The sequence below is a fragment of the Xenopus tropicalis genome, chromosome 7, assembly GCF_000004195.4.
Source record: "Xenopus tropicalis strain Nigerian chromosome 7, UCB_Xtro_10.0, whole genome shotgun sequence".
In the NCBI taxonomy this organism is placed as follows: domain Eukaryota; kingdom Metazoa; phylum Chordata; class Amphibia; order Anura; family Pipidae; genus Xenopus; species Xenopus tropicalis.
This window is the reverse complement of record NC_030683.2, coordinates 4,794,428-4,814,212: the sequence shown is the minus strand read 5'-3', so window position 1 is coordinate 4,814,212 and position 19,785 is coordinate 4,794,428. Positions and strand designations below refer to the sequence as shown.

The 19,785-nt window shown below is 44.9% G+C and overlaps 1 protein-coding gene across 1 annotated transcript in view; it reads left to right on the top strand.

Moving 5' to 3' along the window:
* Positions 1-2,181: 2,181 nt before the first annotated feature.
* The window catches only part of gfra1 (GDNF family receptor alpha 1), a gene marked incomplete in the record, with an annotated part of 88,951 nt that continues 71,347 nt past the window's right edge, over positions 2,182-19,785 (top strand). Inside the window, 5 exon segments of the mRNA NM_001103085.1 lie at positions 2,182-2,542; positions 6,568-6,571; positions 6,574-6,581; positions 11,330-11,405; positions 19,174-19,257. Of these exon segments, the coding sequence (NP_001096555.1) occupies positions 2,504-2,542; positions 6,568-6,571; positions 6,574-6,581; positions 11,330-11,405; positions 19,174-19,257 (211 nt within the window).

The window sequence follows — 19,785 nt, the reverse complement described above, 5'->3', positions numbered from 1 at the left end:
CAGTATAAAGCACTGGTTTGGGAATTATTTACATTGTCCCGCACAACAGGATTTTGTTGCCCCCCCAGGAAAAGAATCCGACATTAGTAATTCCCGGCCGGTGCAATACCCGCCCTTGGCCAGTAGGTGGAGCCCCAGAGCCGTAACACTTGCTCCCTGTTGCAGGCGTTTGCGCTCAGTTAGGATCCATTGTGTTGCGGGGCCGCACCTTGGTGCATCTCCCAAATCCCCATGGGGGGGGGGGCTGGGGGCCCTAAACATTCGAATTCATTCGGGAAAACGCGAAGCTTTAACCTTAATCCCTTTTGGGAAAAGAGAAACTCCAGGCACAAAACATATGGAAAGGTCTAAACATTAATCCTAAAAGCCTTTGTACAGAGAGGGGCCGGGAGTCCTTGGGGGGACCCTATCCTATTAGGCTGCTGCGCTGATCTATGAGCCATTTACTGTAATTAAGCGCATACAGGAGGCTGGGATTGGGAGGGGGGGGGGGGTAATGGGAAAGATACAGATCTGCTTCTCGGTTCCAGGGCATCGGTGCCAGTTTGTGCAGCTAATGGGCCGGGTACATAAATGCCCTTTCTATACAGTCACTTTCTCATTCCGCCACATGTACAAACCATGACGCAAAAAAAACAAAAATCATTGAAAATGCCCTTTAAAATGCCAATTACTGTATATCTGTGGCTCCCAAACCGAGGGACTGAACACAAAAAGTCCAACAGCCCCTGGGGAGGCTGCACAGGAACCCCCCCCCCCCTCCCCAGGCTAGTGATGTACCAATGTGGGGTGTTTCTGCTGTACCCTTTACTGTCATTCTGCAGATAGATATGGGAATACTTTCATAATACACTCAATAGGCCACTTAAGGGTTTGTATATATTATACAGTTACTGTGTGTATAGGATATGGGGGTTACGCTGTGCCTATATATTATACAGTTACTGTGTGTATAGGATATGGGGGTTACACTGTGCCTATATATTATACAGTTACTGTGTGTATAGGATATGGGGGTTACGCCTATATATTATACAGTTACTGTGTGTATAGGATATGGGGGTTACGCCGTGCCTATATATTATACAGTTACTGTGTGTATAGGATATGGGGGTTACACTGTGCCTATATATTATACAGTTACTGTGTGTATAGGATATGGGGGTTACACTGTGCCTATATATTATACAGTTACTGTGTGTATAGGATATGGGGGTTACACTGTGCCTATATATTATACAGTTACTGTGTGTATAGGGTATGGGGGTTACACCGTGCCTATATATTATACAGTTACTGTGTGTATAGGATATGGGGGTTACACTGTGCCTATATATTATACAGTTACTGTGTGTATAGGATATGGGGGTTACACCGTGCCTATATATTATACAGTTACTGTGTGTATAGGATATGGGGGTTACACTGTGCCTATATATTATACAGTTACTGTGTGTATAGGATATGGGGGTTACACTGTGCCTATATATTATACAGTTACTGTGTGTATAGGATATGGGGGTTACACCGTGCCTATATATTATACAGTTACTGTGTGTATAGGATATGGGGGTTACACCGTGCCTATATATTATACAGTTACTGTGTGTATAGGATATGGGGGTTACACTGTGCCTATATATTATACAGTTACTGTGTGTATAGGATATGGGGGTTACACTGTGCCTATATATTATACAGTTACTGTGTGTACACAGAGGAACAAATGCAATTAAACCTAGCCCCAGTTATTCCGCAGATGGGTACCAGGCAGCCAGTGCCAGTGAGGGGCAATGCCAGAGCCCAGCTACTCCCTGCACCTCATGGAATAATTAGCCCCAGTAGGGGGTAAGAGGGACACAGTATGGGGAAGAGACAGTAGCTGAGAGGCAGATTCTGCCTGTGTGGGACCGACACCCTGAGTTTATATATAGTCGCTTGAGTGGCCCCTGTGTGTAACTTGCCCCCCACAGTAAGACGAGCCCTACTCTCACTGCCCTTCCACACTGCACCAAACCTCTCCTTGCCCTCTTTGTATCAAAGCCTCAGCCTCCCTCCTCCCCCCCCCCAACCCCAAACCTCCCCCTTCCCTCCCCCTGTGCCTCCTGCCCCTGTCCGGCTCTCACTCCGCACAGAGCTGCGGCTGTCGCTGCCTCGGATCTACGGTCGCTGCTGACTCCGGGCTGACTCGGCTGCTGTCGGTTCCGTGTGGCATCTTCATCCTCTTTGGGTTTTGGTTTCTGCTCTGGGATCCGCTCCCCGACTTGGGCTTTATTTGTTTCTCTGTTGGGATCTGATACCCTGTGCCAGCCTGTGTGCCAGTCTGTGTGCCAGTCTCTGGGTAGTGCTGCCAGGCTGCTCCTGGGTTTGGATTTGACTTCTTTTCCCTGTGGATATGGACTTGCTGGGTTCGGATGATACTCTGGGGATACTTACCGTCTGAGCTGATTTGTGGGGAGAGTGGCACCTAAACCCCCCTTGGCACTAATCCCAGCGCAGCACCATGTTCCATGTTACCCTCTACTTCGTGTTGCCTTTAATGGGTAAGTACCTGTGATTGGCACCGACTGAAGGGCATCTCTGGGTCTGTGTGGGGGTTCGGGCGGGTTGGGGGTAAGTAAAGCTTGTAAGGTCCGTAGCGGGGTTCTGGGCACAGAACTCTGTCTCTTGGCATAAGCTGGGTCAGTGCCCGGCGTGTCTGTGGGTGCCTGTGGGTCAGTACGAGGGGCTTTGTGCCTTATACAGTCTGGGTCGGTTTTGTTGGCTCTGTGGACCAAGCGGATTCGGGTCTTGGTTAGATTATGGGTACAAACTGGGTCAGGTCTCGGTGTTGTCAGAAGTCAGTCAGGTCTAGAGGGACTGTGGGTACTATGGGCACAATGTGGGTTAGGTCTTAGGCTATGGGTACAATCTGGGTCAGGTCTCGGTGAGTCTGTGGGTACAAGCTGGGTTAGGTGGCACTTGTGGGCACAATTGGGGGTGTGACTTGCTGAATATGTCTGGGTGCAAGCTGGTCAGGTCTTGGTAGGACTTTTGGTACAAGCTGGTCAGGTCTCGGAGCGTTTGTGGGTACAAGCTGGGTTAGGTGGCACTGTGGGGGGGCACAAGCTGGGGTATGACTCGGTGAATATCTGTGGGTACAAGCTGGGTTAGGTGGCACTTGTGGGCACAATTGGGGGTGTGACTTGCTGAATGTGTGGGTACAAGCGGGTCAGGTCTTGGTAGGACTTTTGGTACAAGCTGGTCAGGTCTCGGAGCGTTTGTGGGTACAAGCTGGGTTAGGTGGCACTTGTGGGCACAATTGGGGGTGTGACTTGCTGAATGTGTGGGTACAAGCTGGTCAGGTCTCGGAGCGTTTGTGGGTACAAGCTGGGTTAGGTGGCACTGTGGGGGGGCACAAGCTGGGGTATGACTCGGTGAATATCTGTGGGTACAAGCTGGGTTAGGTGGCACTGTGGGGGGGGCACAAGCTGGGGTATGACTCGGTGAATATTGTGGGTACAAGCTGGGTTAGGTGGCACTGTGGGGGGGCACAAGCTGGGGTATGACTCGGTGAATATCTGTGGGTACAAGCGGGTCAGGTCTCGGTGGGACTTTGGGATCACACTGGGAAAGGTACCGTTGGGACTGGTACATGTTCCGTCGGTATCATTGGCACTGTGGGTACAAGCGGGTCAGGTCTCGGTGGGTCTGTGGGTACAAGTTGGGTTAGGTGGCACTGTTGGGGGCACAAGCTGGGGTATGACTTGGTGAATCTGTGGGTACAAGTGGGTCAGGTCTCGGTGGGACTGTGGGTACAAGTGAGTCAGGAGTCGGTACATCGGTGTTTATACTCATACGGAACCGACACTGGATGAGAATCCTTTCAGGACGAGAGTGGGGGTTCTGAGAGTATAACGGGACCGGCTGTATCAGAACAAAGTGTCGGGGATCAGAGTCGGGGATCAGAGTCGGGGATCAGAGTCGGGGATCAGAGTCGGGGATCAGAGTCGGGGATCAGAGTCGGGGATCAGAGTCGGGGATCAGAGTCGGGGATCGAGCGATCGGTACGGGAGATCCACTGAGCGTTAGTACTTTGTATATTCAGGAAATCCATATATTCCCTTTTATAATAAATATGGAACACGTGTTCTACCCGGGGAAATGGCACAACGGGTCCGGGGCAGTTTCTCTGTATTTGCCCCTCCCTGTGGCTCGGCTGCTGGGGCACTGATATTTATTGCCCTTATGTACATAAACATTCATTTGCGCTGCACATCGTACCCGGGCGCAACGCTGTATCCAGCAATGTATCTGTTATGTACTATCAGCGCATAGAATGTAATAACTGGATACAGACTGCGCTGCTACAATGGGACCAGGCACAGGGTCACTGCGTCTCCCCGACCCCCTTATATTAAATACTGAATGTGTAATAAGTACCCAGTTATGTTCCACTGCGCCTATTCGCCCAATAAAGTACATAGCGCAGAGTCCCGTGTTACTGAGGGAGAACTGGCGGTGTGTTCGGTTCTGTGTTACCCGTATCCAACTACTGTGCTACTGTCGCATCAGGCAGACCAGCTACACTTTGACCGTATATACAGTAATAGGTGACTCTATATAGTGTATCCCCTGCGCTAAATTCTCTGTACCAGATACATGCGCTATAAATTGTTATATAGACGCACTCACACTCATCTCTCACTCAGTTTAGTGGGACGTCTGTTCATATTGTGCCTGTTCATCTACGTGCGGTGTGTGTGCACATATAGTTCGCTTAGGTGAGTTAGCATTGGATATCGCGATTAGAGTATTTAGATAGCAGTAGCCAGGCATTATTGGGATGGAGTTGTAGATCCGACATAGTGGACTGTTAGTAGTCCGAGTGCACAGGGATCGTTCGATTTGGAGATCTCACTTTTCACGGTCCCTGCGGAATGTATAGTATGAATGTTGTGGCACTAATTATTGGGTTGCTATAGAGAGTTATAGGGGTCACTATACCCAGTGTATCAGGTACTGGCACTATATATTGTGCTATAGAGTTATAGGGTGCACATAGCGGCTAGCAGTGTAGTGCTGGCATCAGCACATGGCCCGAGTATATATGTGTGTCTAGATCGAGTTATCGAGGTGCTGACTTACGGCAAGTGATATGCTGGGAATACATGGCACTAATATATATTGGTGCTAGTAGCGATTGATGTTATAATAGGGCGGAACAAGTATAAGGCGCGGTGGCAGACTTTGACACGCGACACGATGAGATAACAAGAAGGAGGCAATTAATCCTGTCGGATGCCATTTATGTGAAGATCTGTGCCATTGTACAGAGCACCAGTTTTGTCAGCGCGCAGCTAGATCTTAGTAGTAGATGTATCTAGTGATGGATCGTAATACGACTTGGGATGATTGGTGATCCGGATGCCGTAGCTGTGCAGTATGGACACAGGAAATAGCAGTTGATGACTGATATAAGTAGATCATAAGGCATAAGATTCCGTATGTGAGTTATGGGGTAGAGTGATGATAAGTAGATTGATCAGATCTTTCGATGCTATCACTAGAACTTTTGTAGGATCGATTGATGATTGGTCGAGCAGTCTGATTGGCGATCGGCTGTGCTGAGTCGGATTGTGTATAATTGGCGTGTTCTGCGTGATGTCTTTCTATGTCTTCGCGCGCTAAGTATTAAGCATTGGTGCGTGGATAACGGCTCTCACTCTCTGACGTTGTAGTAAAGATGCCACATGTCGAGACTGCAAGCGCTTATTGTTTGGGTGCAGTGGGACTGGGTGTTGGGTTGGCGCTATGGCACTGCTCCTGGCACTGCACTCGCGCGATGAATATGTCTTGATTACTTATGATCTTGACGGTTATATCTATACCAGCTCTGAGTTATCTCTGTGAGTCGTGAGCTCTCACGCACTGTGTACGAGATACAGGTGGCGCACTATACGAGGTCATGAGATATATATATGTGTGCGGTTCTTCGTTCATAATGTGCTATCTCTACTCTGCTTGTATGCGGAGACGGCGCGTTGGTGTGTTGGATAGGTGGTTAGATATTGATACTTCATTGTGAGATATGCGGAGATATATAGGTGTGGTGGTTAGTAGGTATTATGGTTCAGATGTTCTAGTGGTGTTTGGAGCTCTCTGCCAGAGCTCTCTCTCACAGACTCGATGCAGTAGATCTAGGCACAGTGATAGGGTGGGAGACTACTCTCTCTGTGTGAGTGTGTGTGGCGTGTCTTCGATCAGGATGGTGACTGTTGTACGCACGCGCGTGTAGTAGGACGGATGGACGTCGCGCGCACGTGACCCTGCTGAGTTGACACTGATACTTTGTGACAGCTGATATTATATGTATTATTATATTCCAATGGGTGCGTTTCTTTTGACAGTATGTGGTTGTACTCTGACGTCTACTCTCATGATGCTAGTAGAGACGATCGCGATGAGCTATGCGTGACATAGACGATATGGGTCTTGCTGCTCTCATGATGTGTATGATAGCAGTAGTTGTCGTGATATAGGTCTCAGACTTCTACACATCGGATGACTCATTGTGATGGACGACACCGGACGGGCTGTGCTACGACATATTTGGATCACTGCGAGAGCTGCATCCTATATTGCTGTGCATGTGGTGGATGTGTGACTCTCAGCACATGGTGTGGTGGGATATATCTTATACACACATTGTGTGTGTGAGATCTGCATATCGATTAGGAGAGCTGTGGATATTGGTGTATTTGGCGGATGAGGGCGAGCTCTTACCTAGTATGGCAGGTGATTTGTAAGAGTCATATGAGAGGAGAGATCGCGCTGTGCGATTTCTAGTCTGTATCTCTCTCTGGTATAATGTATGGAGGTGTCGACCTGCAAGTCATATGATCTGCTAGTGCAGTATGTGCGCAGATTGAGAGAATTCTCACCACATTATATAGCAGATGATGACACTGTCTGCTCACTCACCAAGGAAGCTATGGATATGGAGTGTACTCGCTGTGTGTGAGGATTTTGTTATAGGGCTCTCTTCCCCTCCTGTATCTCAGATCTGTGCGATTGCTTGTTTAATATGTTAAGCTGCCTTGTAGAAGTGTAATGCTCTAGTTTGGTAGCAATGTATATACGTACGACTTATAGCTCTGTGTTATATATATAATTATCTTGTACTTCCCTGATAAGGTATATATATATTGGTGGTCGTGTTTGTGCGAGGTCAGGGTGCGTGGTCCTACTCAGTGGGTTCGTGGTGAGATATAGTGGTGCTCACTTATATATATGTGAGCGGGAAGATCCACAGTTTTGTGTGCTCACGCACGCTGTACATAGCAGACTTTCATGTGAGATATGCTCCTCATACTGCGTTGAGTGATTGGTGTGAGATTTCTCGCTCTGGTTTTGTGTAATATTAGTGAGCAGCATGAGGCTATTCTTCAGGTATATATACGTATAGATATATAAGTGTGATGCTCTTGAGGCATGCATAATGTGCATTGATAGATGTTTCACTTGTGTGTGTTTATAATTATTGTGTGAGTTAGCGTTGTATAAGGCACGCGTGTGTTGTAGTGAGAGATCGTTATATACATCACTACTGATTAGATATCTATCGACTCACTCTCTCGTGTGTGTTATTAGTCGCGTGATTGCACGCTCGGATATAATGTGTGATTAGGTCGACCTCTCCTCTCGTTAAGCTTTGTGTGTGGGGTGCTGCTCTCTCTTATATTATATAACATAATCTAGTGTAGAGTCACATTGCGATGTTGCATACTGTCAGCAGCATTAACATATATGCTCAAGTTGATATAATTGATGAGTAGTGATAGACTTCGTGTCTTCTTTGTACTGTGTGTGGGTGTGAGGTGTCGTTATATAGCTCACAGGTCGGATATATATAGATATATACGCGTATATATATTTGCGTGAGTGAGCATATTCTCATCGGATCGATAGTGTGATAGTAGTGTGTGATGATATTAATCTACTCGCACGGTGCTTTGCCTCTCTGATATATAGTGTGTGTGGGGGTGTGATATATCACTTATATATAGTGTGTTCATAGTGGATCTCTCGCTCTATGTACTTCACTCACTCTCTCCGATGCGTGTAATAGGAAGTCTTTTGATATCTTCAGTGAGTGCGCGGCACAGTTGCTCGCGTAAGCAACTACGCGACATTGGATGCTGTATGATAAGCTAGTGTGTGTGTTAGCTAGCTGAGGTACTATAGAGTCTGTAGCTTCCCTGGTTAATGATTGCTATTGGATTTTCGAGGCCTACGCAATGGTGATCTTTGCCAGCGGGTCTGATAATATAGATCTGTGTTGAGTGCGCTTATATATAATGTCAATATGATATATATATATGTGTGCTACATTGTTCTGTCTCTCTGTTGTGAGACTGCGCATATATTATGCTGGCGCTAGCGAGTGAGCTCCTCGCTCTCCGTAGTCATATAGCTTGGTGCTCTCGCTCTCTACTCTCGCTCTACTCTTGACGCTCGTCACGCTCATCGTATTATAGAGTGTTGTTCTACGATACGTAGACGCTCTCATAAGTAGAGTAATACTGATTGCTGTGTGTGCATATATCTGTGAGACTCCTGCTGAAGTCAGCTCATCTTGTATATATATAGTCTTCCGTTATTCTATTATTCGCACTCTACGCACCTCTTATACTGAGTCGTGTAGCAGCTTCGCAGGCGTTCTCACTCACTCTCTCTCACACCTCATGGTGGCGTGACTTGTTGAGACTCTGGTGCGTCATTATCGTGCTGTTTATAGGGCTGTGTGGAGCTATATTAGTGCGCACGACTCTCAGACAGTACTGTGATGTGGTGCGTCTCGCGCGCGCTCTCGTGTTCTCTCACGTATAATAGATTCACACTCGTGCGCTAGTATGTCATACGATTGTGTGAGCAGTGGATGCACGACGCTCGCTGCGCGCTCTCTATATAGATATAGATTTGGATATTTATTAGGTGTGTAGTGGGCACGACTCGCCCTGCTCTCACGAGGATGATGAAAGCGTGTGTGACGAGTTGTGTATGTCAGTGATAGTTCACAGTGAGTTGGAAGATATATATATTATAAATGTAGCGTCGACGGGTGTGGGGATGGTTTGATTGTTGAATATATACCATGTGTGATATGGCGAGGACCCATGTCTTTCCTGATTATATGTACAGATGATATATATGAGCGTACGGACGTACATTGTTTTATCTAGTCTGGATCGAGTCCAGGAGCTCTTATTCACCAATCTCACTCTCTGCTGCCAGCACATTCTCGTAGCTATACAGATGATAACTGGGTTCTCGAATTAATAGTATATATTCTACACCTGGGCAGAGGATTAGTAGTATGCGATGAGAGCGGATGTTTTGTGCTCATCTCAGATACTCACTCCTTATATCGGAGAGTTTATACATTAGAAAGTAGATCATAATACTTCTCGCTAACATTAGAGTGTGCTCGCTCGCACGATAGTGTAAACGGACTGTCAGATATAAAGTAGGCTGCTGGTGATATTATCAGCTTGACTTCGCGTTGTCCGATGACAGTATATATATAGATGTGTACCTTGCGCTTTTCTTTGAAAATTCGCATTAAATACTCACTCACGGATACAGATATATATTCACTTAACTAGTGTATGGTTCAGCAAGCAATACATTTCTTTGCTCCTTTGTTTGATACAATAGTTAACCATTTCGGCCCCATGTTTTCCTTGTCCACCGGGGGTGCTGTTTTTCTTCAATACCAATGGCAGCTCCACCGAGAAGAACAAAACCACTGTAGAGTAGGATAACCCCATGGAGTAAAAGGGAGCTGATTTGTATATATGACTATAAACCAGTCTATTTACCCTTTAAATTCTTTGTTTTAACACTCGGCTACATTAGGGGCTTTCTGAACGGGCTTGGGGGAGCCTATGACCCCCAGACCTGCATAATCCTAGGAAAATAATCCTCATTCTGGGGCAGGTAATGTCGATATGTGTCAGATGATCGTGGTAGCTTGCATAGCGTGTATGTATTTAGCGTACTCCCGCAGATTGTCATAGATTGTGGATGAGCGTAGTACTCTAGCTCACTTACATATCTCCGACTCTCTCTCTCACTCACTGACAGCACGTGTGTGTCGCGCGCTCCACTATGTGCACACAGGTATGGTCTTGCGGGAGTCGGACATCTCTCATCGCGAGATTGTGTGTGGTGTGTGTGGTGAGGAATCAACTGACGTGATTTCGGGTTTTCGCTGGGCAGTGGTAGCAGCAGCGCGCCACTCTCTCGAAGTCTTGTGCGATATACTGAGATGATGTGTGTAGGAGCTGATAGGGTGAATATATAAGAATGTATATATAGTGTGTGCTAGAGAGTGAAGGTGTGTGGTTTAGATTACTGAACTAATCGGATATATTTCTTATGCGCGCTGAGTATATATTGGCGGTGACGTGTCTCGCTGAGACGCGCACTCTCTGCTGCGACTTGTGCTCTATCGTCGTGATGGTACCTGCATTGTTATGTAGAGAGATAGATACTCTCTAAAGATATGTGAGGATTGCATATGCTCCGCTCTCTCACTCGTCAGACACGCGCTAGATTAGTTCTTGCGTGATAGATAATTATGTATATACGTATCTGCAGGACGTATATCAGAGATATATTTAGATGAGAGTTCTCTCTCGCGAATTTGTGTGATATATATATAGAGTGCTCACCAGTGAAGACGGTCTAGCTGAGTCTGAGGATAGCGAACATTGCGTGATCGCGCCTCATATATATATATGACTACATGAGATTAACGATCATTGAGTATATATATTTAGAGAGATAATGTGTGTGTTCTATTACGAGTGCGTATATGTTTGCACGAGTAGTGTGCGACTAGTATTGATGCCTAGTCTCCGCGTAGATAAAGTTAGGCCGTTATATCGGAGGAGATGCATCATATATAGAGTTAGTGAGTTGTTGGAGTGATCTAGCTGTAGGCAAGACGTGGTTATATATATAGTAAGGATATATTGATATTGGCTACAACGTTGCTGACACGCATTACCACGCATGTGAGCAGTTGTGATCGGGTCAGAGAATCAGGTAGAGCTTAGTAGTTAACGGGTGAGTGTGAGTGTGAGTGTATTCGCGTGTGTGGGAGAAGTAGATCGATTAAGTGGATCCCTCAGCCACACTCACTTGATGTTGAGGTCTGTCTAGAATCTCCAGCGCTGGAAGCAGTGTGCAACACACGCCCTGATGGAAACTTACTAGTGTGAAGCGCTCAACGTCGCTGCGTATGACATAAAGATTCACTGTATATGTAGGACTTCAAGACTGTCGCTGCAAGCGGGGAATGAAGAAGGAGAAGAACTGCCTGCGGATCTACTGGAGCATGTACCAGAGCCTGCAAGGTGGGTAACACCGGGCTGCCCAATGGGCCGATTCACTAAATCTATTCTGGCAGTGATCGGCCGATTTATAATGTGTGTTTTTTCTTTTTACAATTTTTTAAAAAAATATATAATTACATTTGCCCCTGTCCCATGATTCTTAGCTCTGTAGGCCTGGGCGCTGTCTGTCTGTTAGTTTCTCAGCAGTATCCGAGCGGTACTGACCCAGTGTGAGATCAGCTGTGCTGCAGTACCGGCTTCTACCGCTTGGTGGTGACTGTAAGCATACCTGTGCATCTGTTACACGGAATGGGTTAGTTCTGCTACACAGGCAGTATGGTCTAATTTCCCCTCTGTCATGTTGGGGTACGGCTTATATATTGTATATTATGGGGGTTACTGTGTGTATAGGATATGGGGGTTACACTGTGCCTATATTTTATACAGTTACTGTGTGTATAGGATATGGGGTTACCTGTGCCTAGCATTATATTGGTGTGGATGTTTCATGATAGATGATGTGCGGATGGTGAGTAATAAGTATTGATCGACGCTCCATAGAAGATATATCATTCGCTCGTTAGTGTGGTCTCTGTGTATTTAGGGATGGTGTGAGATTGTGATATATATTAGGATTACATACTACAGAGGAGCGTTGGTTCACATTGCATAAGGTGATATATGTATGTTCTCGGAGGATAGGATATAGCTATGCTAGATATATATAGTAGTGATTGGCATTCGGTTACGTTATTGATCGCATATATATACGTGTTACTCTGGGCGTGTATATATATCGAGTAAGGGTAGTGCTAGTATATGTATATACAGGTTACGCTGTGTGTATAGGGATATGGGGGTTACCCGTGCCTATATATTATACATGTTACTGTGTGTATAGGATATGGGGGCTTAACACTGTGCCTATAATATATACAGTCTGTGTGTAATAGGATATGGGGGTTAACTGTTGCCTATATATTATACAGTGTACTTGTGTGGTATAGGATTATGGGGGTTCACACGTGCCTATATAATTATACAGTTACTGTGTGTATAAGGAATAATTGGGGTTACACAGTGCCTATATATTAGATACAGTTATGTGTGTATAGGATATGGGGTCAAGTCAAGAACGTACACTGTGCCCATATTTATATTATACAGTTAATAGTGTGTATAGGATAATTAGGGGGTTACACGTGCTATATATTAATAGACAGGTTACTGTGTGTATAGGATATGGGGTTACACGTGCTATATAATTATACAGTACTGTGCGTGTATAAGGATAATGGGGTTACAACGAACGTAACTATATATTTAAGACAGTTAGCTGTGTGTATAGTATATGGGGGTTACACGTGCTATATATTATACAGTTACTGCTGTTGGGTATAGGATACTTGGGGGGGTTAACTGTGCCTATATATTATATCAGTTTACTGTGTGTTAGGATATGGGGGTTTAACTGTTCCTATATATTATATTTACGTCTAATGCGATACGTGTGGGTCTCCGTATGTATTGTTATGAGTGGAATGTATGCTATCACGCCGTGGGCTTTAGATCTGTAGCACTCAGCTCTCCGCTCTCTCGCTCTGCTGCTCTCGCGCTCTGAGTGTACGGCGGCTCTACATCACGGTGATATATATATATATTCATGTCGGTAGTCATTAGTAGCGTCGCTCTCGTGATATGGTAGTGTGAGGGTGTGTGAGTTAGCTCCCGCTCGCTCACTCATTTAATATATACCGGATAGTGACTAGGATATTATGAGTAAGATGTGGCATCACGCGGTGTGACTGACACTCACGCTCTATAGTCATATTTTATAATTTGCATTTTATCGCTCGCTCGTCATAGGGAAATATAGGGGAGGTTTACACGTGCCCTATATATTATACAGTTACTGTGTGTATAGGATATGGGGGTTACATTGCCTATATATTATACAGTTACTGTGTGTTATAGGATATGGTTACACTGTGCCTATACATTTATACAGTTACTGTTGATGTATAGGTCATGTGGGGTTACACCGTGCCTATATATTATACAGTTTACTGTGGTATAGGATTATTGGTTACACCGTGCCTATATATTATACAGTTACTGGTGTATAGGATATGGGGGTTACACCGTGCCTATATATTATACAGTTACTGTGTGTATAGGATATGGGGGTTACACCGTGCCTATATATTATACAGTTACTGTGTGTATAGGATATGGGGGTTACACCGTGCCTATATATTATACAGTTACTGTGTGTATAGGATATGGGGGTTACACTGTGCCTATATATTATACAGTTACTGTGTGTATAGGATATGGGGGTTACGCTGTGCCTATATATTATACAGTTACTGTGTGTATAGGATATGGGGGTTACACTGTGCCTATATATTATACAGTTACTGTGTGTATAGGATATGGGGGTTACACCGTGCCTATATATTATACAGTTACTGTGTGTATAGGATATGGGGGTTACACCGTGCCTATATATTATACAGTTACTGTGTGTATAGGATATGGAGGTTACACTGTGCCTATATATTATACAGTTACTGTGTGTATAGGATATGGGGGTTACGCTGTGCCTATATATTATACAGTTACTGTGTGTATAGGATATGGGGGTTACGCTGTGCCTATATATTATACAGTTACTGTGTGTATAGGATATGGGGGTTACACCGTGCCTATATATTATACAGTTACTGTGTGTATAGGATATGGGGGTTACGCTGTGCCTATATATTATACAGTTACTGTGTGTATAGGATATGGGGTTACGCTGTGCCTATATATTATACAGTACTGTGTGTATAGGATATGGGGGTTACGCTGTGCCTATATATTATACAGTTACTGTGTGTATAGGATATGGGGGGTTACACCGTGCCTATATATTATACAGTTACTGTGTGTATAGGATATGGGGGTTACACTGTGCCTATATATTATACAGTTACTGTGTGTATAGGATATGGGGGTTACGCCGTGCCTATATATTATACAGTTACTGTGTGTATAGGATATGGGGGGTTACGCCGTGCCTATATATTATATAGTTAAAGATTTCCCAACTACACAGACAACAATAATCCCGTTAGACACAGAGAATCACATTCCCCCGACTCTCCCTGTTAATAAAGGAATAGGCTGTGCCCCCCCAGGGCCCCACACATTAATCTTACTGTGTCTGAGTCGGTTCCTAACCCCCAGGCGAGAGCAGTTCTGCATTGGGAGATCATTGTCTTCCCTGTGACCCCCCCTGCTCATACGCCCAGGAGATTCTCATGTTTAATGTTATTGAGAGCGACAGCAGATCAGTCAGACCCCCGGCACATTGTCAGGTTTGTATAAAGTGGGGGCCCCGGGGGGCCGGTGGCCTTGGGGCAAGCTGGGTGCAACTCAAGGCGGCCTTTTGTAACCGATTTTCTAACAATTTGACCTCATAATTCCATTCTGGCATGTGTTGCTTTTCAGCTGCGGGATCCGGGGGTCTGTCTTCTGTCCTTGAACAGATGGCCGTGGGTCTGGTGTTGGCGGCCAGAACTCTCTAAGGGTCCCCTGGGGGGCCCCGACCTTCCTAAACCCATGTCAAATGATTCGCCTGTTAGCAGTTTAGAAGTTAAATAACTAACCCCCCCCCCCTCTAGGTTGGGCCAATAGAATTGTGTCCATATTGATCCTTGCCATTGGTCTTCATTGTTTTTCTGTTAGTTCACCAGTTCTTCAGTTTGGAATTTTAGCAGTTATCTGGTTGCCAGGGTCTTATTTACTCTAGCAACCAGGCAGTGGTTTGAATAAGAGACTGGAATATGAGTAGGCGAAGAACTGAATAGGAAGAAAAGTCATAAAAAGTAACAAAATACAAATGTAACCTCTGAAAGCTAGAAAGAGGCAGAAAAAGCAAGGCAAATAATAACAACAAAAACAATTATACAAAATAAATGAAGACCAATTGCAAAGTTGCTAGGGCGTTCTCTAACATACTAAAGGGGTTATGTAATAAAAAGCACTGTTTGCCCAAGAGCAGTAACCAATATTCTGCCTGCTGATTGGTTGCTATGGGTTACTGCTCTTGGGCAAACATAGTGCCTTTTATTACATAACCTTAAACTACCCTTTTAAACCTTAATAGCACCTGATGGAATTTGCCTCTTTGCCCCACATTTCTGTTTCAAAGAATATAATATATGGAGTAACACATCTTACACCTCTTTAGTGTACAGTGTATATATATATATATATATATCTATATATTGGGGTGTTCAACTTGCCCCATAGATATTTATGAAAGATCTATAAAGCTGTTTACGTGTATATAGAAGCCATAATGCAGACTGGGGCAAATTTACTAACGGGTGCTAAGTTGCATTGACGCATTGCTCCAGGTTACTGCCCCAGCTTGTGTACAGGTATGGGACCCATTATCCATAATGCTCGGGACCTGGGGTTTTCCGGATAAGGGGTCTTTCCGTAATTTGTATCTCCTACCTAAAGTCTGCTAAAAACATTTTTTGTGCTGTTCTGCCCCAATAAGATGTAATTATATCTTAGTTGGGATCAAGTACAGGTACTGTTTTATTATTACAGAGAAAAGGGAATCATTTAACCATTAAATAAACCCAATAGGGCTGTTCTGCCCCAATAAGGGGTAATTATATCTTAGTTGGGATCAAGTACAGGTACTGTTTTATTATTACAGAGAAAAGGGAATCATTTAACCATTAAATAAACCCAATAGGGCTGTTCTGCCCCCAATAAGGGGTAATTATATCTTAGTTGGGATCAAGTACAAGTACTGTTTTATTATTACAGAGAAAAGGGAATCATTTAACCATGAAATAAACCCAATAGGGCTGTTCTGCCCCCAATAAGGGGTAATTATATCTTAGTTGGGATCAAGTACAAGTACTGTTTTATTATTACAGAGAAAAGGGAATCATTTAACCATGAAATAAACCCAATAGGGCTGTTCTGCCCCAATAAGGGGTAATTATATCTTAGTTGGGATCAAGTACAGGTACTGTTTTATTATTACAGAGAAAAGGGAATCATTTAACCATTAAATAAACCCAATAGGGCTGTTCTGCCCCAATAAGGGGTAATTATATCTTAGTTGGGATCAAGTACAGGTACTGTTTTATTATTACAGAGAAAAGGGAATCATTTAACCATTAAATAAACCCAATAGGGCTGTTCTGCCCCCAATAAGGGGTAATTATATCTTAGTTGGGATCAAGTACAGGTACTGTTTTATTATTACAGAGAAAAGGGAATCCTTTTTAAAAATGTGAATTATTTGATTAAAATGGAGTTTATGTCCTTTCCGTAATTCAGAACTTTCTGCATAATGTCCCTCTATCCACTTGCCCCTCCAGTAAAGCTGCTCCATGAAAGAAAACAATTGCCCTAATTAGGGACATTTTTATGGGTTTTTTCTTTTACGCTCATTGATTTTCCCTAACCCCAGAAGAGTAATAAAGGGCCCGATTGACTAAACTGTAACCAAACCAACCTGTAGCCAACGCAGTAGGACTAGTGATACATGAGCAGCCACTACTAACCCCCCACTATAACCAGTTACAACCTTTTACCCATCACCCCTTCTAGGAGGTATTTGGGCAGCTGTTGGGTATTGTCTGATTAAAGGGGAAGAAACCCTGAGATTAAAACAAAGGAAAGTGGCAGACTGAGGGGTTTATGTTGCACAAATCACAAAGGAAGGTGAATGAATAAACAGTTGGAAAGGCTTTTTGACTTGACTTCTATTTATGGGTATACTATGCCTTTAAATATTTGGGTATACTTTCCCTTTAACCGTATATGTCCGTAAACGCTGCCACTGCTTATGTTACACACGGGCACGGAGACGCCAGCGCCACTCGCAGAGAGACAGGAGCCTGCGGGGAATGTTATGACAGTCCCTGAGATCTGTTGCAGCTTCATCCCACGGAAACTCCCCGCAGCCTTACCCTTATTTATGTAGCGCCAGCGAGTTATGACATAGTAGGGTAAACTGCATGGGGGGGGCACATAACTCTTCCCTGGGGTCCCCTGCCAGGAATGGGCCACATTGCAATGAGGGGGGCCTCGAGGGGTGGGTAGGAAGGGGTCATGGAGGCCGGAGAAGGAGCTGTGTGATACTGTGTGTGTAGTAAGGCAATAGTGTGTATAGCACGTGTAGTAAGGCTACAGTGTGTGTATAGCAAGTGTAGTAAGGCAATAGTGTGTGTATAGCAAGTGTAGTAAGGCAATAGTGTGTGTATAGCAAGTGTAGTAAGGCAATAGTGTGTGTGTATAGTAAGTGTAGTAAGGCAATAGTGCGTATAGCACGTGTAGTAAGGCAATAGTGTGTGTATAGCAAGTGTAGTAAGGCAATAGTGTGTATAGTAAATAAGCCAATAGTGTGTGTGTATAGTAAGGCAATAGTATGTGTAGTAAGGCAACAACGTGACTATTTCCCAGTATCGGCTGATAGCCAAAGGCAAAGCTAGGCCCTGACGCTGCTGACCTATAACTCCCAGCACCCTATGGCTGGCAGGGTAGCATTTTTGAAATATTTGGTCTGTTTATATACATATAATCCTCACCTACCCATATCTGGCCTATGGAGTGTAGCAGCTCTCACTATCACAGCAGCCCCCCCCCCCCCCCCCAATGGTTATTGGTCAGTTAACTCCTGCATTGCCACGTGCCAAACGCACTTACAGACCCCTCCAGGCAAGCTGGGCCCCCAACCAACACAGATCTGGGCTCGGCAGAGCCAATAGCAACAACCGAGACATCAAAATCGGGATCTCAAAGGAAACCTCTTCCTATTTATGGGATGGAAATGAGCAGCGCGTCTGTTTCATTGAAGCTGCTCTTGTTTGAAAGGCACCTGGGGGAGGGGAGGGGGGGGGGTCGTTATATCTGACGAGATCGTTATTTCTGATGAGGTCACTCTTCGTTACAGTTGTAGTGGGACCTGGGCTTTGTCCTGTAAAGTTTCCATCCATAAATATATCGGCTCTGGTACTGCCAGTAAGCACCCTGCCCAGTGTTCCCATCAGCCCCTGCCCCAGTGAGCTTACAGTCTAAGGTCCCTATCACATTCCCATCAGCCCCTGCCCCAGTGAGCTTACAATCTAAGGTCCCTATCCCATTCCCATCAGTCCCTGCCCCAGTGAGCTTACAATCTAAGGTCCCTATCCCATTCCCATCAGTCCCTGCCCCAGTGAGCTTACAATCTAAGGTCCCTATCCCATTCCCATCAGTCCCTGCCCCAGTGAGCTTACAATCTAAGGTCCCTATCCCATTCCCATCAGTCCCTGCCCCAGTGAGCTTACAATCTAAGGTCCCTATCCCATTCCCATCAGCCCCTGCCCCAGTGAGCTTACAATCTAAGGTCCCTATCACATTCTCATCAGTCCCTGTCGCAGTGAGCTTACAATCTAAGGTCATAAGAGGGCTGCTGTACTGGTTTTTGTCTACAGCAGCTGTTCTCCTATAGCCACAAACCTTCTAGGTGGCGCTGATCATGTGTTACATGTTTCCGTAATGGGGGCATTGGGGGCCTGGGTTTAACCACTACTCAGATAAAGTAATACGACTACAGAATTCTTTCTTTTCCAAATGGGTGGCGCTGTTCTGCTGTGCTGTCAATAGGGATTTTTGCCCAGTGGTAATGAGCGGTACTGCAGCCCCTCCAGTGATAGTGAATGAACCCCTCGCTGTGTGGCTGTAGATTATGATATTAATATGTACCTACCCTCTGTGTCACCTACAGGCAATGAGCTGCTGGAGGATTCCCCGTATGAACCAGTGAATAACCGACTCTCCGACATCTTCAAAATGGATTCCCTTTTGTCAGGTACGAGAAGCTGATCTGTGTTTGTACAGTGATTATATATTTGATAGCGTTGCCCCTCGACACCAATAAAATCCACAACCTGATTGAGTGAAACTGAGACGCCGCAGACTGTACTGGTTTCTGTGCTGCTGGGTGAAATTTGCAAGAAAAGATATTCTTGGTGTTTTCATGTTGTGCCTTTTTTATTGATTTTATATTTACAGTAGGGGGTACATTATCCCTTATAATACATGAGTGATACTCAGAGTTCCCTGTATAACTCAGCCTGCAGCCTTGTGCCTTTATATGGGGGGCACAGAACCCCTCAGTGACTGCTAATATCCTTATCATTTACAGTAGGGGGTACATTATCCCTTATAATACATGAGTGATACTCAGAGTTCCCTGTATAACTCAGCCTGCAGCCTTGTGCCTTTATATGGGCACAGAACCCCTCAGTGACTGCTAATATCCTTATCATTTACAGTAGGGGGTACATTATCCCTTATAATACATGAGTGATACTCAGATTGTATAAATGGTCACAGA